Below are 23977 nucleotides of genomic sequence, written 5' to 3' on the forward strand. Positions count from 1 at the left end.
CGGTGGGTGAGCACAGGAAAGGTGAGTACAATCATATTTTTTTCTATGCATTAAAGAATAGCGGCAGAATCGGGAACATATATACCAGGATGGGGCCCAGGATAAGGGTCATATATACTAGGATGGGGAATATACAGCTCTGGCAAAAATTAAGAGTCCACCACATCAAAACCCTGTCATGGGCAGCCCAATCTCCAGACCTGACCCCCATAGAAAACCTCTGGAATGTAATCAAGAGGATGATGGATAGTCACAAGCCATCAAACAAAGAAGAACTGCTTACATTTTTGCGCCAGAAGCAGTGTGAAAGACTGGTGGAAAGCATGCCAAGACGCATGAAAGCTGTGATAAAAAATCATGGTTATTCCATAAAATACTGATTTCTGAACTCTTCCTGAGTTAAAACATTAGTATTGTTGTTTCTAAATGATTATGAACTTGTTTTCTTTGCATTATTTGAGGTCTGAAAGCACTGGGGTTTGTTTTGTTTTGTTTTTAACTTTGACCATTTCTCCTTTTCAGAAAAAAATACAAAATTTATTGCTTGGAAATTCGGAGACATGTTGTCAGAAGTTTATAGAATAAAAGAACAATTTACATTTCACTAAAAAATATACCTATATTTTATATCTCTTAATTTTTGCCAGAGCTTTCCCAGGATGGGCCTAGGATACCAGGATGGGCCCAGGGTGGGGAAGATGTACACCATGAAGGGGAAGATATATACCAGCAGGGTCGCCATAAGTGCATTACTGCCCTGACTGGCGTATGGGGCCCGGTGGGCAGAGGGGGCCCGCATCAGGCCCCGTCTCTTCTGCTCACCGGGCCCGGGCCCCAGCAGCAGGCGGCTTCTATCGTGAACCTGCGTCCGAGATGCAGGTTCAGTTTGCCTTCCAGGCCCGTGTGGGCCCACAAGGCAATGGTTAAAGCCGCCAGCCAATCGGAGGCTGGCAGCTGACGTCAATGCGCATCGCCGGCGTATGACATCATTGTCATTTGCCGGCGAGTGCGCGCTGAAACGCCGGGAGGGATCTTCGCCGCAGGAGCGCGGCCAGGTAACAAGAAAGTTTTTTTTATTTTTTTTAATTATTTTAATTGAAAGCAGCAATGTTTCAGGATGGAGACACAAGTACGGGAGCAGGATTGGAGACACGGGGGCAGAATGCAGACACGGGGGCAGAATGGAGAGAGTGGGGAGAATGGAGACACTGGGGCAGAATGCAGACACTGGGGCAGAATGGAGACACTGGGGCAGAATGGAGACAGTGGGGCAGAATGCAGACACTGGGGCAGAATGGAGACACGGGGGCAGAATGGAGACACTGGGGCAGAATGCAGACACTGGGACAGAATGGAGACACTGGGGCAGAATGGAGACACTGGGGCAGAATGGAGACACCTGGGCAGAATGCTGACACTGGGGCAGAATGGAGACACTGGGGCAGAATGGAGACACGGGGGCAGAATGGAGACACGGGGGCAGAATAGAGACACTGGGGCAGAATGGAAACACGGGGCAGAATGGAGATAGATCGGGCAGGAATATGGGGCAGGATGGAGACAGATGGGGCAGGATCATGGGGCAGGATGGGGGGATCATATAGGGCAAGATGGGACATCACATGGGGGCAGGATAGGAGAACATATGGCTGGAGCTAGGAATGAGACACACGGGGGCCAGGATGGGGAATGGGGAATATTGTTACCATAGGGGCTAATTAAGGGATATTATTACTGCAGTAATGTATTTATTTTATCTTTTGAGGATACTGTTTTAAATGGGGGTGGGGAGGTCCTGTTACTGTGCAGACCAACACTGTCACTTTTTTTCTTCATCTGTTGTAGTTTAGAATTTGGAAAAAAAAATAAGTAATGTGTTCTGCAAGCGGTGTTCTAGATAACTGTTATTTTCTGCAGAGACGAGCCCTGGCTGGATGAAGTGACGGTGGTCTGTGCTGGATGAAGATTAAAAGCAAATATGAAGGACTTCACCTAGAGACGTCACTGGTGAGTCAGTGTGTTACCTGTACACTGATGCGATTCACTGAATACTATATACAGAGCTCCTGTGTACAATGTCACCAGTGATCACTGAATTACCTTTACATTATACACTATATACAGAGCACCAGTATATAATGTCACCGGTGATCACTGTATTACCTGTACACAGACACTGCATACTAAGTACAGATCTCCTGTGAATACTGGCACTTATGGTGATATTAGTATTGTGTTTTTTTAGTGATAAGTATTGTAGTTTTCAGTCACTATGTGGTGGTAATATGTTGTCCGGCCATGGTGTGGCGGTATTTGTTCCTTATATGTGCTATTATTTGGTCACTATGTGGTGGTAATATGTGGTGGTAATATGTGGTCTGGTCATGGTGCGGTGGTATTTGTGCCCTGTATGTGGTGTTGGTCATTTTAAAAATTGAAAAATAAATAAAAATCTACCTAAATTGTATTGGATACTTTAACAAATGTTTAATAGGTTAGAGTAGGGTAGGGCCCGACCCTGTCGTGGTGGCGGCTTTAAAAATCTTTTGACTGTGGACAGTTCAAGGGGTGGAGGTGGGGCTGGGGTGGAGCCTGGGTGGAGTCACAAGGGGGCCCCGAAAATTTTGCCAGTATGGGGCCCCAAAATTCCTAGTGGCAGCCCTGTATACCAGGATGGGGAACATATATCCCAGGATGAAGCCCAGAATGGGGAAGATATATATCAGGATGGGGAACATATATCCCAGGATGGGCCCAGGGTGGGGAAGATATATAACATGATGGGGAAGATATATACCAGGATGGGGAACATATATACCAGGATAGTGAACATATATACCAGGATGCAGGACACAGATACTAGAATGATACCCAGGATGGGGGACATTACTACATAATGAGTTAGGGAGAGAAACTCATATGTCCTCATAGGATTCAGAACGATATAAGGGTCCATACACCTGACCAACATCTGGGGGTAGATGGGGCAGTGTGTGTGTGTGGGGGGGGCAGGTACAAATTTTGCACCGGACCCATTGGACTGTAGTTACGTCACTATACACAGGTATATTATACTGAGCAGATTTATGGCATCCATAGAATTCTATGGAATATTAATGTACCATCATTTGCCTCTGAGTTTGCGCAGGGATTTTTGTTCAACTTTAATAAGTAAAACTAGTTGTAGTAATAGAAATAAGTGATTCAAAATTTAAGTGGTGGCGATAACTGTAGAGTATCTGACTGGGGTGGCAAGGGCCCACTAGGGACACTGACTCTGGGAGCCCGTTTTCAGATACAGGCAAATATTACATTATCTTCTTTCACAAATTCGCCTATGCTTCTATATAATAACAAATGGGTAGTTTGTTAAATGAATGATGAGAAGCTGTTCTGTCTGTACCATAGTGAATCAAGAGTATTGGGCCAACTACTGATCATGTTGGGAGGTAAGAGGCTAAGGACCAAGCCAACCCCGCTTATCTACAGGTGCTTCTCACAAAATTAGAATATCATTAAAAATGTAATTTATTTCAGTTCTTCAATACATAAAGTGAATCTCATATATTATACAGAGTCATTACAAACGGAGTGATCTATTTCATGTGTTTATATCTGTTAATAGTGATGATTATGGCTTATTGCCAATGAAAACCCAAAAGTCATTATCTAAGTAAATTAGAATAACTAACAAAAAACACCTGCAAATGCTTTGTAAGTGATTTAAAAGGTCCCTTAGTCTGTTTCAGTAGGCTCCACACCAATCATGGGGAAGACTGCTGACCCGACAGATGTCCAGAAGGCAATCACTGACACACTCCACAAGGAAAGTAAATTTTGCATTTCATTTGGAAATTAAGGTCCCAGAGTCTGGAGGAAGACTGGGGAGGCCACAATCCACGCTGCTTGAGGTCTAGTGTGAAGTTTCCACAATCAGTGATGGTTTGGGGAGCCATGTGATCTGCTGGTGAAGGTTCACTGTGTTTTATCAAGACCAAAGTCAGAGCAGGAAATTTTAGAGCACTTCATGCTTCCTTCTGCTGACAAGCTTTTTGGAGATGGAAATTTCATTCTCCAGCAGGACTTGGCACCTGTCCACACTGCCAAAAGTACCCATACCTGGTTTAAAAACAACAGTATCACTGTGCTTGATTGGCCAGCAAACTCGCCTGACCTTAACCCTATAGAGAATTTATGGGGTATTGTCAAGAGGAAGATGAAAGACACCAGACCCAACAATGCAGACGAGCTGAAAGCTGCTATCAAAGCAACCTGGGCTTCCATAACACCTCAGCAGCTCCACAGGCTCATCGCCTCCATACCACGCCACATTGATGCAGTAATTGATGCAAAAGGAGCCCCCACCAAGTGTTGAGTGCATTTACTGAACATACATTTTAGTAGGCCAACATTTCAGATTTTAAAATCACTTTTCAAGCTGGTGTTATAAAGTATTCTAATTTACTGAGATAATGACTTTTGGGTTTTCATTGGCTGTAAGCCATAATCATCAACATTAACAAGAATAAACACTTGAAATAGATCACTATGTTTGTAATGACTCTATATAATATATGAGTTTCACTTTTTGTATTGAAGAACTGAAATAAATTAACTTTTTGATGATATTCTAATATTGTGAGATGCACCTGTATATGCAGCAGCCAGATGTGTCCGGGATTACAGAACCAGAAGAATGGGTTGTACTATACTGTTTCCGTGTCTGGATAGGAGTGAATGGGAGTCACAGATACATTTTTTTAAGCTGTGATCATCACCTCCAGTATATAGCTCCATATACCAGTTAGAAGTAGCAACATTTATTTCCAATGAACGTTACAATACAAGGTGACCGACTCATAACCATCCATTACCTTATTTCATTTTCAAACGCCTTAATAAATGGGGACCCTCTCATGGTTTGTGTCTTCACAATGTGGTCATCTAGCAGCATCTGGATATCATCCACAGCAGATAAAATATAGGTCCCAGTTTCGCGATATGAAAGTAACGTGAACTCCATTGGGTCCCACTCAGAAATCATTTTCTCCATTGCTTTCTCCAGTGAGTATTCCTTGCTTGCACACTCACTAATGCCTTCAAATTTGTCCAAATATGGCTGGAGTTTCATGTCCAGAAAGGTATTCACACAGGTGTCCTCTTGGGGTTTAATCGGATAACCAACCACAGCAGACATGGCCTCCCAGTGTCTGTGGCGGAGTCCTGGATTACAGACCACCTGGATCAGGGGGATTAATAGTCTGAATTCTTCTACCTTGTGCTTGATGTTCAGTGTCAGAGCCTGAGCATTGGGGGAGCTGGAGAACGTTCTCTCCAGCTTGTACAGCAACCTCCAGTAATTCCCCACATCTTGCTCTACAACATCCGGGTTTACCGTAGTATAAGGCCCTTCCATCCAACTTTTATACTTGCTGTTAAACTCCACTATTGTCTCATAGAGTTTGAGATATGGATTAAGGGAGTCTTGAATCTTTTTCCTTTGTGGATACTGAGACGCTGCCCAGCCGAACGCTTCCTCCTCCAAATTAAGCTGATCAATCTGAAATTTGAAATATCTCAGTAAATATCAAACTTTAATGACAAAACCTGAGAAAAGAATCTTTCCATCATAACAGAGTTAAAAACGTTCAGAGTAATGGCAGGTGCAGAAGAGGAAAGTTTTTGTTGAGAAAATCAGATCAGTTATGCCAATCACACTCTGATCAGGTGTGATCGTACTAAGCTCTGATTCCTTCAGATGAGGGGAAGATGGAGAAAGAAAATTCTCCATCTTCTCCATTGTGTAAGGCAGAGGAAATCAGACTGCACTCAGATGACATCCGAGTGCAGTCCGATGTTTCCCTTACACTCACTAACTTGCTTGGTCGAGTGTAATACGAATATCATATCAAACTTGGGAATGCAGATTCCTTTTGAGCAAAGACAATCCGAGAAAAAAATTGGACATGTGCAAGACTCCATAGACTACATTGGTCCCAGTGAAATCTGATGTTTTATTGCTTTGTGCTAGGACCAAAAATATGTATCTCATCTGTATCTGCCCTTACTCTTGGATGTTTAGAAAATAGGCAGAGTACTGAACATCCAGGAGCACTCAGGTCTTATTATTAGTGCTGTTGCAGACGAGCATTTCTTAGTCTGAGTATGAGTCAACAAAACATTGGATTGCACCCGGACCAATGTCACACCATGAAGCCGTGCACATGTCAGATTTTTTCCTTTGACAGAGTCTTTCCGAGAAAAAAAAAATATCACTGCATGCTCCGATATTCGCATCGCACTCAGCCATGCAAGTCAATAAGTGCATGGGAAACATAGTACTGCACTCGGATGACATTTGAGTGCAGTCCGATTTCCAATGACTGACACAATGGAGAAGATGGAGACATTTTTCTCCTCATCTGAGCAAATTGATGTACACTGTGCTCACACTTTGATCACAGTCTGATCAGGGTGTAATGTGCATAATCGACTCAATTCTCTTGGACGAGAAAATCTATGTCCGCCTGCCCCTGTCCTTATGGGAAGGGTAGTTGTATTACAGTTGGACACACATAAGACATGTAAGAACCACATGTGAAGTGCAAGGGTTTTAGGTTGGTCTCCCCCAATTCCCCAATGATATCTTTTTTATACCAGCCTCTGATACCAAACCGTTTGGAACCGACAAAGGCCCACCATGTGGATTTCGGCAGGATTAGTTAGATTTGTGGATTTGGTGGATGGGAACACTTTGGAAGTTCTCTCGTTTGATGACATGAAATCTAAATTTGCTGTAACTAATAGAGAGTTCTTCCCGTTCATGCAGATTAAGCACCTGGCGTCGTCACTATATGGCTCATTGACGGTTTCTCAACCAGCGGAACTTGAGAGGCTTTGTAAGGCTGTGTTCCCACGGTCAGGAAACACTGTGGGTTTGACGCTGTGTAGAGCCGCAGCGTCAAACCCGCAGCGTCCAGATGTTACAGCATAGTGGAGGGGATTTCATGAAATCCCGTCTCCACTATGCGGTAAAACACGCAGGCGGCGGACCCGCAGAAACGGACATGCATCGCGTCTTTTCAGAACGCAGCATGTCTGTTTACAATGCGGCGACGCTCCCTCGCTGCGCCGTAAATTTCCCATAGACTATCATTAGGTGTGGTAAAACCGCATCTAATGATTAGTCACATGCTTAGTAAGTGCATAAACGCAGCATACTACACATGTCTGCCGGCTCACCTGTCCCGCCGCCGGAAGTCCCTCGTCCACTGCAGTTCTCGTTGTAAGCTAAGTTCTCGCGATGACTTAACTTACCGCGAGAACTGCCGTGCACATGACCGGGGGTTATCTCTGGCCACCCTAGGCTAGTTCTCATGGTCAGCTCACCGCTAGTGCTAGAGTGTAGGTGATCGCCGGAGAGTTATCTCCAGCGATCATCTACAGGCTCTGCTATGTGTGGATGTCAGGCATCCAGATGTAGCAGAGCCGGACTTGTCGTGGGACACTCGTTATTATGGACTGCATCGGACTCAGGGAGTATACTGTTGGTTTATTATTTTAAATTTTTTTCTAGGAGGCGAGGGCATCGCATGAATTGAGCGTACAATAAAAATATGGTCAAAACTCTGTGGTGTTTTTATTTCATTAAAATACTTTATTCTGCATGTGTGTGTGTTTTATTAACCCTTTCACCACTATAGGATTAGTAATGGTAGGTGTCTTATTGACGCCTCTCCATTACTAAGCCGGCTTAATGTCACCTTACAAAGGTGACATTAACCCCTCATTACCCCATATCCCACCGCTACTCGGGAGTGAGAAGAGACAGATGCGCCATTTTGGGGGCGGCTGGGGGCTGGTATTTGTAGCCGGGGGGGAGGGGGGGGGCAATATCCATGGTGCCTCTCTAGGCTATAAATATCAGCCCGCAGCTGTCTGCATAGCCTTTCTGGCTAAAAATAACAGGGGGACCCCACGTCATTTTTATTGGGGGGTCCCCCTATTTTTATAGCCAGTAAAGTCTACGCAGACAGCTGCGGGCTGATATTCATAGCCAGGGAAGTTCCATGGGTATTACCCCCTTCCCAGGCTACAAACATCAATCCCCCAGTGGCTGGTAGAAATACATGCAGCTGCACGCTCTGCTCCCGAGTGCTGGCGGCAGTGCCGGGTATTAAGATGCGAGACTCGTCCGAGTTTCTCGCATGTGTGATCCATCTATCGTATCTTCTATCTATCGTATCCATCTATCATATCTTCTATCTATCTATCTATCTATCTATCTATCTATCTATCTATCTATCTATCTAGAAGTCCAAAAATCAGAGGCAGCACACCATTCTGGATAAAGTTATGAAGGTATTCAAATTTAATAGCCCATAATGGCAACGTTTCGGCCCGTGGAGAGCCTTTCTCAAGTTTGAGATCTATCTATCTATTATCTATTTATCTATTATCTATCTATCGATATATCTATCTAGCTATCTGTTGATATATCTCTATATCGATAGATATATTTATAGATAGATATATCAGTAGATAATAGATAGATATATCGATAGATAGATACGATAGATGGATACAATAGATAGATACGATGGATATCTATCGTATCTATCTATCATATCTATCCATCGATCTATCTATCACATCCATCTATCTATCGTATCTATCGTATCTATCATATCTACCTATCATATCTATCTATCGATCTATCTATCGTATCCATCTATCTATCATATCCATCCATCCATCGCATCTATCAATCATATCTATCTATCTATCGTATCTATCTATCTATTATCTATTTATCTATCTAGCTATCTATCGATATATCTATATATAGATAGATATATTTATAGATATATCGGTGGATAATAGATAGATATATTGATAGATACGATAGATGGATACAATAGATAGATACGATGGATATCTATCGTATCTATCTATCATATCTATCCATCGATCTATCTATCTATCATTATCTATCTATCTATCTATCTATCTATCTATCTATCTATCGTATCCATCTATCTATCGATCTATCTATCGTATCCATCCATCCATCTATCGTATCTATCTATTGTATCTATCAATTCTATCTATCTATTATCTATTTACCGTATCTATTATCTATCGATATATCGATATATAGATAGATATATTTATAGATAGATATATCGGTAGATAATAGATAGATATATCGATAGATAAATACGATAGATAGATAGATACGATAGATAGATTTGATAGAAAGACACGATAGATATCTATCGTATCTATCTATCTATTGTATCCATCTATCTATCTATCTATCTATCTATGTATCTATCTATCTAGCTATCTATCTAGCTGTGTGTGTAAACATTATTCTTCAATGGAGTATGCAAATGAAGAGGTTGGACAAGAAATGACATCACAATTCTTTTTTTTGTATATCTTTATTTAGCTTACAAAAACACACACAAATCCGCATGAAAAAACGCATTAAAAAATGCACGAAAAACGCATCAAAAACGCATGTAAAAACACATCAAAATGCAGGTGACCTGCCAATGACCTCAGGTGCAGAATTGGTGCAGATTTTACCTGCGTCAAATCATGAGCAAATCCTGATGCAATCCTGACTGTGGAAACATACCCTAAGAAAGGCACGCCAACTAAAGGGTTAATATCAGATATTTACAGGATCTTGGGTTCTCCTTGGACTGACCCTCCCTTGAAACATCCATATATGATTAGATGGAAGTCTCTCCTGGGAAAAATATGAAATTTGGATGTTTTGGTATCACACTCCAGAGCTCCTTCATGGACTGAACCACCAGCACCCAAATATTTGCTGGCGTTGTTGCTCAGCTCTGGGTTCTCAGTTCCATATTTTCTGGTCTTGCCCTGGGTTGGCTGGATTTTGAGAAAAGGTGAAAACCCTAATACAAATGGTTCTATATGTGGGGGATGATCTCGACCCTGCTATATGGTTACTAAATGTTTCCCTAGAGGAATGGAGAGGAATTGGACCAGACTGCTGTTACATCTGTTGATGGCAGCTAGATGTCTGATTGCCCTTCATTGGAGACAAATTAACTCTCCCTCTTATCATAAGGTTTTGGATAGAACAGCCAACTTCCGCAGGATATAGCACATGACAGCCTTATTGAAAGCAAGTTTGGACAGATTTGAGCCCGTCTTGGCTCCGTGGGACTATTTTAGGGCCCAAAACATCCGTATTTTTCTCGCCCCCATAGACTTTTATTGGTGTATTTTTTGCGCAATACGCTGACAAACGCAGCATGCTGCGATTTTGCACGGCCGTAGAAAGCCTTATAATACGGATCAGTAATATACGGCTGATAGGACCAGACCCATTGAGAATAATTGTGCCGTTTGTTTGGTGAGTTTTACGGACGTATTTTCTGCGCTCTTACGTCCGTAAAACTCGCTAGTGTGACGCCGGCCTAATACACAGCGAACATAAATACCAACCTTTTCAATGGCTTGTTCCAGCTTGGAATTCAGGGACTGTGCTTTTTTCAGGTATCTGTTCACCTCCTGGATATCACCATACGCTTCAAATTCTTTAACTTGCTTGCCATAGCTCTCTAGTTCTTCAATAAACCTCTCACAACGTAACTGTACAATAATCAAAGATCGATTGAAAAAAAACAAGTTCACAACTTTAAAACAAATATTGTACATATTTTGTAGACAGGAGAATGAAAGCTGCAAAGCCCATTTTGTATGGTGCAAATTGCTATTATCGCACTGAAATAAATGTCTGTATAATTTATAAGACACTCAGGAAACAAATCCATTTCATTATATCCTAAAAGTGACGTCAGATAATGTGTAACTAAATGTATACGTTGCTGACCTTTAGTCCTTCTTGATACTGTTCAGTCTTATCCCTAATTATCTTTCTGTGCTCCTCAAACACTTCTCCCATTCGGCCGTGCCACTGAAAGGTACTGTTGTTCAAACGAATATCGGAAGGAGACAAAGTTACATAATCCACAAGGAACAAAAGGCGATTTTTGGATTCTACAAGTTTCTGCTCCATAAACATCATATCCTGAGCTTCCACCTTCTTAATGTATTCCTGAGGAAGAAACAAAAGAAAACAATTTATATCATTTAATTAGTCAAGATCATTCATCATATGAACGTTGTCTGATGTCTAGATAACCTACAGCTGCAGATTGAGCTGTAGGTTATTATTACAGTTACCAATACTGCGGAGGTCGGATCCCCCGCTTTGATGCAGGCTCCGGCGCTGAGCCCACCTCAATGCCGGGACACGTCAGCTGTTTTGAACAGCTGACATGTGCCCACAACAGCAGCAGGTGAAATCGCGATTCACTCGCCGCTATTAACTAGTTGAATGCCGCTGTCAAATGCTGACAGCGGCATTTAACCGGCGCTTCCGGCCATCAGGCCGGAAATGAGCGCATCGCTGACCCCCGTCACATGATCGGGGGTCAGTGATGCGTCTTCATAGTAACCATAGAGGTCCTTGAGACCTCTATGGTTGCTGATGCCGGTCGGCGCTCATAGCTATGCAGGAATTCAGCTACATAAGAGCGATCTGATGATCGCTCCCATGTAGCTGAGCCGATCGAGTTGTGCCAGCTTCTAGCCTCCCATGGGGACTATTGAAGCATGGCAAAAGTAAAAAAAAAGGTTTAAAAAATTTTAAAAAAATAAAAAAATAAAAAAAGTTTAAATCACCCCCCTTTCACCCCATTCAAAATAACACTATAAAAAAAATTAAACCTACACATATTTGGTATCGCCACGTTCAGAATCGTCCGATCTATCAATAAAAAAAAGGATTAACATGTTCGCTAAACAGTGTAGCGAGAAAAAAATTAGAAACGCCAGAATTACGTTTTTTGGTGGCCGTGACATTGCATTAAAATGTAATAATAGATGATCAAAAGAATGTATCTGCACCAAAGTGGTATCATTAAAAACGCCAGCTCGGCACGCAAACAATAAGCCCTCACCTGACCCCAGATCATGAAAAATGTAGACGCTACAGATATTGGAAAATTGCACTTTTTTTTTTTTTTTTTTTTAAGCAAAGTTTGGAATTTTTTTTACCACTTAGATAAAACATAACCTAGACATGCTTGGTGTCTATGAACTCGTAATGACCTGGAGAATCAAAATGGCAGGTCAGTTTTAGCATTTAGCGAACCTAGCAAAAAAGCCAAACAAAAAACAAGTGTGGGATTGCACTTTAGTACACGACATGCTAAAATCAATGATGTCGTTCAAAAGTGCAACTTGTCCCGCAAGAAAAAAGTTTTCACATGGCCATATTGACGGAAAAATAAAAAAGTTATAGCTCTGGGAAGGAGGGGAGTGAAAAACGAGAACGCAAAAACGGAAAAGGGCAAGGTCGTGAAGGGGTTAAAATCTCACTTTTCCATCAGCAGGTCCGGTATCATCACATTTCTAAAGATCTGAGAAGTTGTGGTAACCAAGAGGCAAGTATCATGCACCTGTCCTACTCTAATGAATAGGACGGGTCATGGATACCTGCCTCTCGGGCACTATACCCATCACTGCTCACCTATCCCATACATAAAGGATGTTCAACACACCCAGAACAAGACTTTTTGGAGTATTCACTCTACAGAGCTAAATCGTGGTAAAGAACCAAATCGGTATTTTGGGGGTAATCAAAATTCCTGAATTTTAACGTATCTTGCAAATTTCAAGAAAATTATCGAGATTTTTATTCTTCTTCACTAGAAAAAAAAGTATAGGCAGACATACCTTTAATTCCATGAGCTCTTGTGTATTTGGAGGAGTGCTGAGAGCCTTTTCTGCAATTTTTTCAAATTCATCACAGAGCCTGTAAAATATGATATTGTTTACTTCTTAAAAGGTGTAAAACTCGCAAAAAGCAATGAAAGGGCTACACATAATTTATATTATATATAAGATACACAATTCCATATTATACTCAACATTGAAATTGCAAAACTTCAAGAAATTATAGAAATCCCAGGATGGATAGAAATGTTACTGACACAGTTGTGCTCAAAAGTTTGCATACCCCAGCAGAATTTTTGCTTTCTTGGCCTTTTTTCAGAAAATATGATGACAACAATCCAAAACACAAGGCCAAGTCGACCTGTCATTAGCTACATCAGAACAAAGTGAGTTCTGGAGTGGCCATCTCAGTCTCCTGACCTCAATATCATTGAGGCACTCATACACAACTACCACAAAAGACTCAATACACGGTATTAAGAAATGGGGTATGTGAACTTTTGATCAGGGTCATTTGGATGTTTTGGGTTGTCATTATGATTTAAAAAGAGAAAACACAGTAGTTTGACAATAAATGGCATCACCCAACCACTAACCATGAGTGGAGAAAACGTTTTAGTGTTATCATTCATATTCTCTGAAAAAAAGGCCAAGAAAGCAAAAATTCTGATGGGGTATGTAAACTTTTGACCACAAATGTATATCTCTTGAAAAAAAAATCCTCTTCTGCAGGCAGGTGCCTGCGGTGGCAGCTGCGATGCAGCATGATTGAATATACACTGCTCAAAAAAATAAAGGGAACACTTAAACAACAGAATATAACTCCAAGTAGATCAAACTTCTGTGAAATCAAACTGTCCACTTAGGTAGTAACACTGTTTGACAATCAATTTCACATGCTGTTGTGCAAATGGAATAGACAACAGATGGAAATTATTGGCAATTATCAAGACACACAAATGTGCATGCGTCTGCACAAACGGTTAGAAACCGACTCAATAAGGATGGTCTGAGTGCCCAACATTCGCAGATGGGGGTTGTGCTCACAGCCCAACACCGTGCAGGATGCTTGGCATTTGCCACACAACACCAGGATTGGCAAATTCGCCACTGGCGCCCTGTGCTCTTCACAGATGAAAGCAGATTCACACTGAGCACATGTAACAGACGTTACAGAGTCTGGAGACGCCGTGGAGAGTGATCTGCCTGCAACATCCTTCAGCATGACCAGTTTGGCAGTGGGTCAGTAATGGTGTGGGGTGGCATTTCTTTGGAGGGCCGCACAGCCCTCCATGTGCTCGCCAAAGGTAGCCTGACTGCCATTAGGTACCGAGATGAGATCATCAGACCCCTTGTGAGACCATGAGGGCTAAGCGAACTACTCGGAACGAACTGTTATACAGACAGACGAATGAGATGAAGGATAAGGAGGACAAACAGGTGAGATTCATCTCAACACACAATTGCCAGTGGCAAAGGCTAACTAATATCATTTGAAAACACTGAGAAGTACTGATGGTAGATCCTATCCTTAAACAGGTGTTACCTTCAGCTCCATCCTTCGTGGCGAAACGCTCTCCGAATCTCAAAGATGCTTTAGTACGAAGCCATTATGTGGCCCCCAAATCACGATCCGTTGTACCGGTAGGTGGAGACCGTAAAGGGTTTTTTCCTTGTGGCATATGTAAGGGATGCCTCAACCACACTAGATCTACAGAATTTTGTAATTTTGACGGATCAAGAACATACAGTATTAGGAAACATCTAAGCTGCAATTCCCGGGGAGTAATATATCATGCCCAGTGCCCGTGTGGGAAGATATATATAGGGTTAACTACCAGGGAACTCAAAATTAGAACAAGGAAACACGTTAGGGACATCTGTAAAGCAAGGTCGGTGGAGGATGAAACCACCTTAAAAACACTGCCCAGGCATTTCAAAAAGTATCACGATGGACAGTCTGGAGGCCTAAAAATCAAGGGCATTGACCAAATTAATATTGATATACGTGGTGGAGACCTAGGTAGGACCCTGGCTCAATTGGAGAGTAGGTGGATCTACAGGTTGGGGGCTATGACCCCCAAGGCCTGAATGAGACCTTAGGATTCGCCTCGTTCCTATAAACGGATGTATTCTTCAGATACGTCTCCTTCAATCCTTGCGAGATATTCTTTTATGGGATGGGGTTGGGGATTTTTTTGTTTTGTATGTTTGATTTTAACCATATGATTTTAACTTTATTTTTCATTAGTTTTTAGGAGTATGTGACATTTGAGAGGTTGTCCTTTGTGATGTCGTGTTCAACTATGGAGGGGGTATCCTCTGAACTGGGTGGATCCAGAAAACTATATCTGATACTGAAGAGGAATTATAAAGACTGAAGCTCACCACATGACTACCATAGCATGGGGCTAAAGAATTTATCCCTTTAATAACAACAAATGGACTACTCTAGTAATTCGGGGATGATCCACTTCCAATGTAAAACAATGTCATTGAAATTATCTGGGACTCTTTTTGCCTTTCCGTCGTGCCATTTGGGAAATCCTGTTGGATATACTGGGGGGAGAGGAGATGCAGAATTATTATTGGGGCAGTGTGGAGACAGGGAATTGGGGGGTGTGCATAGGGATATGTTTAAGTATAATATATATGTGAGTATTGATGTTAATATTTGTATTAACCCTATGGATGGCAATTTTGATATGATACTCTTTTAATAATATAATAAATTTGTATATATACACGTACTTTGTGTTCACTTACGGCACTTTTACGGGCACTCGGCGGCACGCCAACACTGACCTATTTTTGGTATAATAGGTATTATGAATCAATGTTGGTGCACATTTTTTCACCAATAACAATCTATTATATAGAGGAATAGTATACAGATTTACGGGTTATTTTTTGTATATAGATAAGCACTAAACTATTTTAAATAAGGTATTTCAGCACTTTAAGTGTGGCCCTGTATATATGTGTAATTATGCACTAATGTGTGCACATATATAGAAGGGCCTTGACATATGATTGGAGTCCTTCGGTAATTATTGATAAGCACTGAGTCACTTTAAAGTAAAGCACATTTGCACTCTAAAGGTTGCACTGGATATATAATTATACACTAATATGTGCGTGTATACAGAAAGCATATAGCACTTTTTTTCTGCGCATAGGGATACTCCTGCCCCCTCTCTGTAGTTACACTGTCTGCCGCATGGTTCTGCATTGAGGGATCCCCGTTCACAGATTCATTGGCGGCGGAGGGGTTAGCTGTCTTGACCGTGCGCATGCGCCAGCCTCCTGCCCTGTTCAGTTCCGGATGCGCTCATATTGGGACGGCTTGCGTACCAGCAAGCGTTCCAGGGAGCGCAGGTCCGGAAGTGACCTTCGCTCCAGGAAGCGGGCGGCGGTGCAAGCGCCGAATGTGGTCAAGTTACTAGGTAACCGCTCTGTGTCACTCCCGGTCACATGCTCACACTTATCCTCTGTTATTGGCAGATCGCCATTATAAAAAATCCCGCACTTACCCACTCTAGACACGCCCCCGGAAGCTAGGTGCGAAACGCGCGTTGGGGTGAGGTGGAACGCGGTGCCGTCTGCAGGTATATACTACTATGATTATTGATTCTGTACATTGATACTGTTGTTATATTTTGGGCATGCTTGAGCAGCTAATATGTACAGAAACTTACATGTCATTGTGATTTTACTACCTGGCAATTGGTATAACCTAATGATGTACTGCACTTAGCCTCCACCTTATGTTAGGGTGCATGGGAATTTTATGCTTTTTTTTAAAAAACATTTTCCAATAAAAGCCTTAATTAATGTTATTCTGGATTTCTTCATGATAGTTACCCCCTTGGGTCACTACTGGTGTTAACATTGTATTTGGAAGTGCCAGCTTTATTTATTTGGGACGTTGGTTATTGCATATGCTTGTGCGGTTGGCCCTGGGTTCCTCCTAATGCAGGACAAGGCCAGACCTCATGTGGCTGGAGTGTGTCAGCAGTTCCTGCAAGATGAAGGAAATGAAGCTATGGACTGGCCCGCCCATTCCCCAGACCTGAATCCAATTGAACACATCTGGGACATCATGTCTCGCACCATCCACCAACGTCACGTTGCACCACAGACTGTCCAGGAGTTGGCAGATGCATTAGTCCAGGTATGGGAGGAGATCCCTCAGGAGACCATTCGCCGCCTCTTCAGGAGCATGCCCAGGTGTTGTAGGGAGGTCATACAGGCATGTGGAGGCCACACACACTACTGAGCATCATTTCCTTTTCTTGAGGCATTTCCACTGAAGTTGGATCAGCCTGTAACTTCATTTTCCACTTTGATTTTGAGCATCATTCCAATTCCAGACCTCCGTGGGATATTAGTTATGATTTACATTGATCATTTTTAGGTTTTATTGTTCTCAACACGTTCCACTATGTGATGAAAAAAGATTTACAACTGGAATATTTCATTCAGTGATATCTCGGATGTGGGATTTTAGTGTTCCCTTTATTTTTTTGAGCAGTGTATAATGTATACATAACTCATTGTTTTTATGTTACCCTAAAATTCTTAAAAAAAAATCTGTTTGAAAATGGCTCCGGCCGTGCCTGCGCAGTAGCAGCTGCTATCGTGCAGGCAGTGCCATCTTGCGAGACCTGCCTGCAGAAGGGGATTTTTTTTCAAGATATATATATATATATACATATATATATATATATATATATATATATATATATATATATATATTTATATATATATACAGTACAGACCAAAAGTTTGGACACACCTTCTCATTTAAAGATTTTTCCGTATTTTCATAACTATGAAAATTGTACATTCACACTGAAGGCATCAAAGCTATGAATTAACACATGTGGAATTATATACTTAACAAAAAAGTGTGAAACAACTGAAATTATGTCTTATATTCTAGGTTCTTCAAAGTAGCCTGGTAGCATCTTGCAGCGGCATGCTATTCCATCCGGTTTACGTTTAGTTGGACCATCATTTATTTTTCAACAGGACAATGACCCCAAACACACCTCCAGGCCATGTAAGGGCTATTTGACCAAGAAGGAGACTGATGGGGTGCTACGCCAGATGACCTGGCCTCCACAGTCACCAGACCTGAACCCAATCGAGATGGTTTGGGGTGAGCTGGACCGCAGAGTGAAGGCAAAAGGGCCAACAAGTGCTAATCATCTCTGGGAACTCCTTCAAGATTGTTGGAAGACCATTCCCGGTGACTACCTCTTGAAGCTCATCAAGAGAATGCCAAGATTGTGCAAAGCAGTCATCAAAGCAAAAGGTGGCTACTTTGAAGAACCTAGACTATAAGACATAATTTCAGTTGTTTCCCACTTTTTTGTTAAGTATATAATTCCACATGTGTTAATTCATAGTTGTGATGCCTTCAGTGTGAATGTACAATTTTCATAGTCATGAAAATACAGAAAAATCTTTAAATGAGAAGGTGTGTCCAAACTTTTGGTCTGTACTGTATATATATAATATTCATTATGTAAAATAGAGAACAGGTCACTGAGGGATCAGTGACCTGTCAGAAGCCATACAGATGAATACTTGAGAAGAGCACCACATGAAGACCCCCGCACAATCCTACTGACAGGTTCCCTTTAAAAATCCATATCAGAATGGGTATACTCTCCTGATGTTAGGAAAAGCATTTTATGAGCCCAACTAAAGATCTGCTTCCGGATCATACAACCATTCTGACATTAATTTTTATATATTTTTTAATGACATATGGAGTTTGACAAACTTGACAAAGATTCTCCTGCTTAAATGGGTGGTCCGAAATACAAACTCATTTTCACCCTAAATACCTATGTATTTAATGCAGTAATCTAAACTATTTTTCTAATATACTTGAATTAAAAATTCTATATCCTTCCCTAACTATACTATCTGAATGCTTTTCCATTTTTTTCCTACTTCCTTTTTGATGACAATTCATTTCACAATGTTAGGGTATGCTGGGATACTCAAACAAGGCATCATAAGGGTTCAGAGGCTGCGGTCGCTGCCACAGTCTCTACCCCCTCAATGAAATGAAGCGTCATCAGTGACCTTTGTTTCAAGGGCTGGGCTAGTCCCTGCGCTGTCATTGTGCGATGTGCACAATGACAGTGCGCTCTTTCGCTGTCTCAGTTCAGCATTAATGAGAAAGTAACAAAGTGCACTGTTAGTGCGCATTACCAGAATACATGGCCACAATTACATCACTTGGTATAGGTTATGGCAGTAAATAGATAGAGATTTAGGAAGAAAATGTATTTGTATTTTGGACCACCCCTATAACTTTACATCACTATCAAAATATATAAAACTGCCCTAAAAGCTAGAATAATGTAGGAAATTTGTGTAATAGATGTTCAGTTATGTTCGTCATGGCCAATAATCATGCTAACTGCAGTGACATCTTACCTTCTGTTGCTCTCCTGGTGCTCTGTAAACATTTTCCCTACCAGTTTTCCACAAATAGCCTCTGTTCTCTTGGTCAGTGCTCTGATTAATTCATCACAGTGGAGTTCAAACATTCCTAAACGGATGATCTGACAAGTTACAAGTTACAAGTTATACAAATGAGAACAAAAGTCATGGATCCACATTTAATAATCTTCTCTTAAAAAAATATATATACAGGGGTTGGACAAAATAATGGAAACAGCTGGAAACATCAACAAAAGTTAGCTTAATATGGTGTAGGTCCACCTTTTACGGTGATTACAGCCTCAATTCTCCGAGGTATGGATTCATACAAGGTGTGAATAGTTTCCAAAGGAATTTTAGCCCATTCTGCAGTTAAAACACCCTCCAGTTCTTTGAGCGACGATGGTGGCGGAAATCGACGTCTAACTTGAATCTCTAAAATCGACCATAAATGCTCAATAACGATGAGGTCTGGGGATTGTGGGGGCCAGATGAGATGCTCAACTTCATTAGAATGTTCCTCATGCCATGCTTTAACGATTCTAGCTGTATGAATTGGTGCATTATCATCCTGAAAGATGGTGTTCCCCTCCGGGAACAGTGCTTGAACCACTGGATGCACTTGGTCGCCCCAAATGCCTAAATAATCTCTGCTGTTAATTCTTCCATGAAGGGATATCATTGGCCCGGCGGATCTCCACGAAATAGCACCCTAGATCATCACAGAACCTCCACCATGTTTTACGGTTGGGAGAAGGCAGTCTGGATGGAATGTTTCTTTCGGCTGTCTCCAAACGTACACTCGGCCGGAGGTCGGAAAGAGGGTAAACGATGATTCGTCTGAGAATATCACGTTTCCACTGCTCAAGGGACCATTTCTGGAGGTTTCTACACCACTCTAAATGCTTGAAAACATTTGTCATTAAGAGCAGCGGTTTTCTAATTGCAGCTCTTCCGTGGAATCCAGATTTGTGCAGCTCCCGACGAACAGTTTTCGTGGAAACTGGGTTATGTAGGTGTTCATTGAGCTCAGCAGTGATTTTCTGAGCCGTGGTCTTACGATCCTCTCTCACAATTCGCTTTAGAGTCCGATGGTCTCTCTCAGTCAACTTTGACTTTCGGCCGGACCTGTGCTTTTCTGCGGACGTTTTTCCTTCTCTTTCAAACGCAGTCATTACTTTGGAGACAGTACCTCTTGACACGCCAAACATTCGGACACTTTCTGTTACACTAGCGCCTGCCATACGAGCACCAACAATTTGGCCTCTTTGAAAATCCGAGGGGTGTGCCACTGGTATCAGGTTCTCATCAATGTTCTTACAATTATGCAAAACAAACAGTCAATTTACATACACATATCACATAACACAAATAATCAAGTACAAAACATTACCATATGTCACGGTTTGCATGTTTATTACATGATAGAAGATTATGATGCCAAAACGTTAGGTGTTTCCATTATTTTGTCCAACCACTGTATATATATTTATATATATATATACCATTAAGAATTCATAAAAAAAATATTTGCACTAGCGCCTGCTCACTGTGTTGTAAAGTGTTTATGGATAAATAATAATTCAGACTAAATAACTTAAATGGAATTTGTCAGTATGACTTAACCCCCCAAACTTCTTACTGTATATAGGCTTGTAGCTCTTTCAAAGACAAGTCCAGCAATACCTTTCCATGGCCGGTCCGATCCTCCGTTCCTGAGAAATCAGTGTTTCAATTGATTTGTAAATGAGGCTGTAGATCAGAAGCCTCTGTCACTCCAGCTCTATTCCTCACCCAGCACTGCTGCTTCTGCTTGACTGACAGCCCCTATGCTGTGAGACTTAAGGCCAATGAGTAAAGCAGGAAGAGGTGGCTCTGGGCATTGAATAGAGCTGGAGTGACAGAGGGTTCAGAGCTACAGCCTCATTTACATATCAATTCAAGTAACAAAGTAACAAAGAAGAAGACTGGTGATATAAATGTATTGCTGGAGTTTAGTGATGAGCAAACGTGCTAGGACAAGGTGTTAGTTTGCATCCGAGCATGCTCTAAGTATCTTCGGTGTGCTTGAAATATATGTGTGAGTCCCCACGCCTGCACATGTCGTGGCTGTTCAACAACGCAATATATGCGGGGAGTGGCTAACAAACAGGCAATCCCTGCTTGTATTGTGTTTTTCAAACAGCCGAGACATGAAGGGGAGAGAACTCAAACATGTTTTTCAAGCACGCTGAAGTCACTTAGTTAGAACATAAGCATGGTTTGATAACACCTTACCCGAGCACGTTTGCCCTTCACTACTGGACTTGTCTTTGAAAGAGCTACATGCACAAATAATTACATTTGGGGTGAAATCCTGCTGACAGATTCCCGTTAAGCACAGGTCAGTGTCATTCCTACTAGAAAGGCAGATCCATTGTGAAATGGATCCAGGTACTAAACCACTCCTGTTACTTCCCTCTACATGGTCATGAAAATAAACTGAAAGTTCACTTTTGCTCATCTTCTGATATGGAACTTTGAAGATCTGTGTGCTGCGATTGAGAAAGTGATGATGAACCTTTGTATTTAGTTGACTCAATTTTGGTCACTTTCACCAGCTACTGCGGTGGCTCGAAGGAATCTCTCATCAGGTTTCTGCTGTCCTTGTGTAGAATGAGCATACAGTCAATGAGTTGGTCAGGATGAAACCAGTGAAGGACTGCTCCCTTGTCTGTGCTTGTTTTAGATGGATGCTTTCACCTAAACGCTGTAGCTGATTGGCGTAAGGAGATCATCCCTGTTTTCTGCTGCTGTACTTCTGGCAGCATGAATCTACTGAACTGACAGGTGTCCTATACAGGTGATGTCCCTAAGAATCAAATGATCAGTCACTCAAAAACCCTGCAATATGCTGTTGTGCTCATGAGATTTCTGAAATCTCATAGACATTGCTGGTACTGTAAAATGCAGATGAAAATTTGCATAAATAAAGGTGCAAAAACGCCCAGTATGAACTTAGCCTAAATCATTTTATGTGTCCCCATTTCTATAAGGCATAGTATAAAAGCATAATAATCAGTAACTGATCAATTCTAAAAGGTTTCATACAACCTTCATACCGCATTAAAAATCATTACCTTTCTTGAGTTATACTGTATTTCTTCTGTGAGTTTTTCATATTTCATGACCTCTCTCATAATTTCTTCGAATGTGTGTGTCTCGGCTAAAAACTGTTGAACATCCAGCTCTGCCTGTTTGGTTATTATGAAGCTGTACTTATCATACACTTTCAAATGTTCCTTGGGCAGCAGGCTTTCCTGAGCTACAAACTCCTTGACTTTTCTTTTGTGTTCTCCCAAAATCTCTTCAAGAATTATTGGCTTTAAATTCACATTTGACTGATTATCCTGCTTCTAAAGATAGACAAGTGTACAGTATCACTCTATGCATTTCCAGCACATTCTCAATATAAATACATAATTAAAATATATTCTACTCCTAAAAGAAATGTAAGCAGAGACCTACAACAATATAAAAATATAAAAGACCACAACAGTAAGGAAGGCTATAGACATTATGTGCGCCATCTCTTCAAACCCATATCTTTTGCTGTAGAAGGCAGGGAAGGACTACAGAGCCAAAATAAGTCTTGGCACTAGACTATGCAGTCATCGGGAGAAGTCATCAGAGAGGTCTGGGTTAGATGATGAGGGAGCATTTTGAATTCAGAGGTGCCTGATTTATTAAGAAACGCAAGCCTCTGAATCAGGAGCTTCTGACAAGTGGCATGCACCTCCTTGTGCCTCACCAAAGATCTTACTCCAGTCAGTGACTGGAGTACGATTTGTGGGGTCATGCCCCTGTCCCACCCCACATATTCATATCTGGACAATGGAGACACAAAGTCTGGAACACTCTTCAGAAAAATCATTTGAAGCCAGGATGCTTCTTCCTTGGAACAAAGACAGCCCCTGCACTTCTCTGCATAACAGATCTGAGCCTCGTTGTCTGTTTCCCAGAGAATTTTCCTGCTGTAACCATTTGGTCACCGCAGGAGGTCCCTTCTTCAAAAAGTAGATGAGGTATTAGTCCCAAAAGGAGGTTGGAGTGTCAGCTCTTCTCCAGTTCTAAGTAGTTTTCCCTCTTTCCCATATATTTCATGTGAGGGGGATGTGTCCCCTCCCTAGAGATGTTTTATGGAATTTAATTTTTTCTATGACAGTCTGTATTTCAGCACATGGGAATTTGATTAACATTTATGGTGTCCTCAAAGTTGAGAAATACAGGCAGATACTTATCCATTATGCAATGTCATCAAGGAGGCATCTGATTGGCTAAAAAATGTATTCTACAGCAGAAAAATGACTCCAAAACATACGTCATACAGAACTATCTTAAGCATAAAGAAGACGAGTACTGGGAGTGATGATATGGCCCCGCAGAGCCCTGATCTCAACATTTTTTTAGTCTGTCTGAGATTATATGAAAAGACGAAAGGCTTTACACAAGCCTACGTTCACAGAAGATCTGTGGTTACTACTCCAAGATGTTTGGAACAACCTCCCTACCAAGTTCCTTCAAAAACTGTGTGCAACCATACTTAGAGGAATTGATGCTTTGATGCTGTTTCCAAGGCAAAGGTTGGATGGTTACATCAAATATTGATAAGATTTCAATTTTTCTTTTCTTCTTTCCATTTAGATTTTGTTAATTGATAGTAAACTATTACGGTAACATTTCTTAC

The 23977-nt window shown here is 41.5% G+C and overlaps 1 protein-coding gene across 2 annotated transcripts in view; it reads right to left on the reverse strand.

Moving 5' to 3' along the window:
* The window catches only part of DNAH7 (dynein axonemal heavy chain 7), a 564416-nt gene that overhangs the window by 396155 nt on the left and 144284 nt on the right, over positions 1–23977 (reverse strand). The window contains exons 12-17 of one of the 2 annotated variants that reach the window (XM_077275383.1): positions 22371–22646; positions 19246–19373; positions 12787–12865; positions 10877–11101; positions 10489–10635; positions 4875–5560 (exon numbers count right to left, since the gene is read on the reverse strand). In XM_077275383.1, coding sequence (XP_077131498.1) covers positions 4875–5560; positions 10489–10635; positions 10877–11101; positions 12787–12865; positions 19246–19373; positions 22371–22646 — 1541 coding nt within the window. The remainder of the gene's footprint in view (positions 1–4874; positions 5561–10488; positions 10636–10876; positions 11102–12786; positions 12866–19245; positions 19374–22370; positions 22647–23977) is intronic. The other variant, XM_077275384.1, reaches the window with a different exon arrangement.

Source organism: Ranitomeya variabilis, chromosome 7 (genome assembly GCF_051348905.1).
Source record: "Ranitomeya variabilis isolate aRanVar5 chromosome 7, aRanVar5.hap1, whole genome shotgun sequence".
Classification (NCBI taxonomy): domain Eukaryota; kingdom Metazoa; phylum Chordata; class Amphibia; order Anura; family Dendrobatidae; genus Ranitomeya; species Ranitomeya variabilis.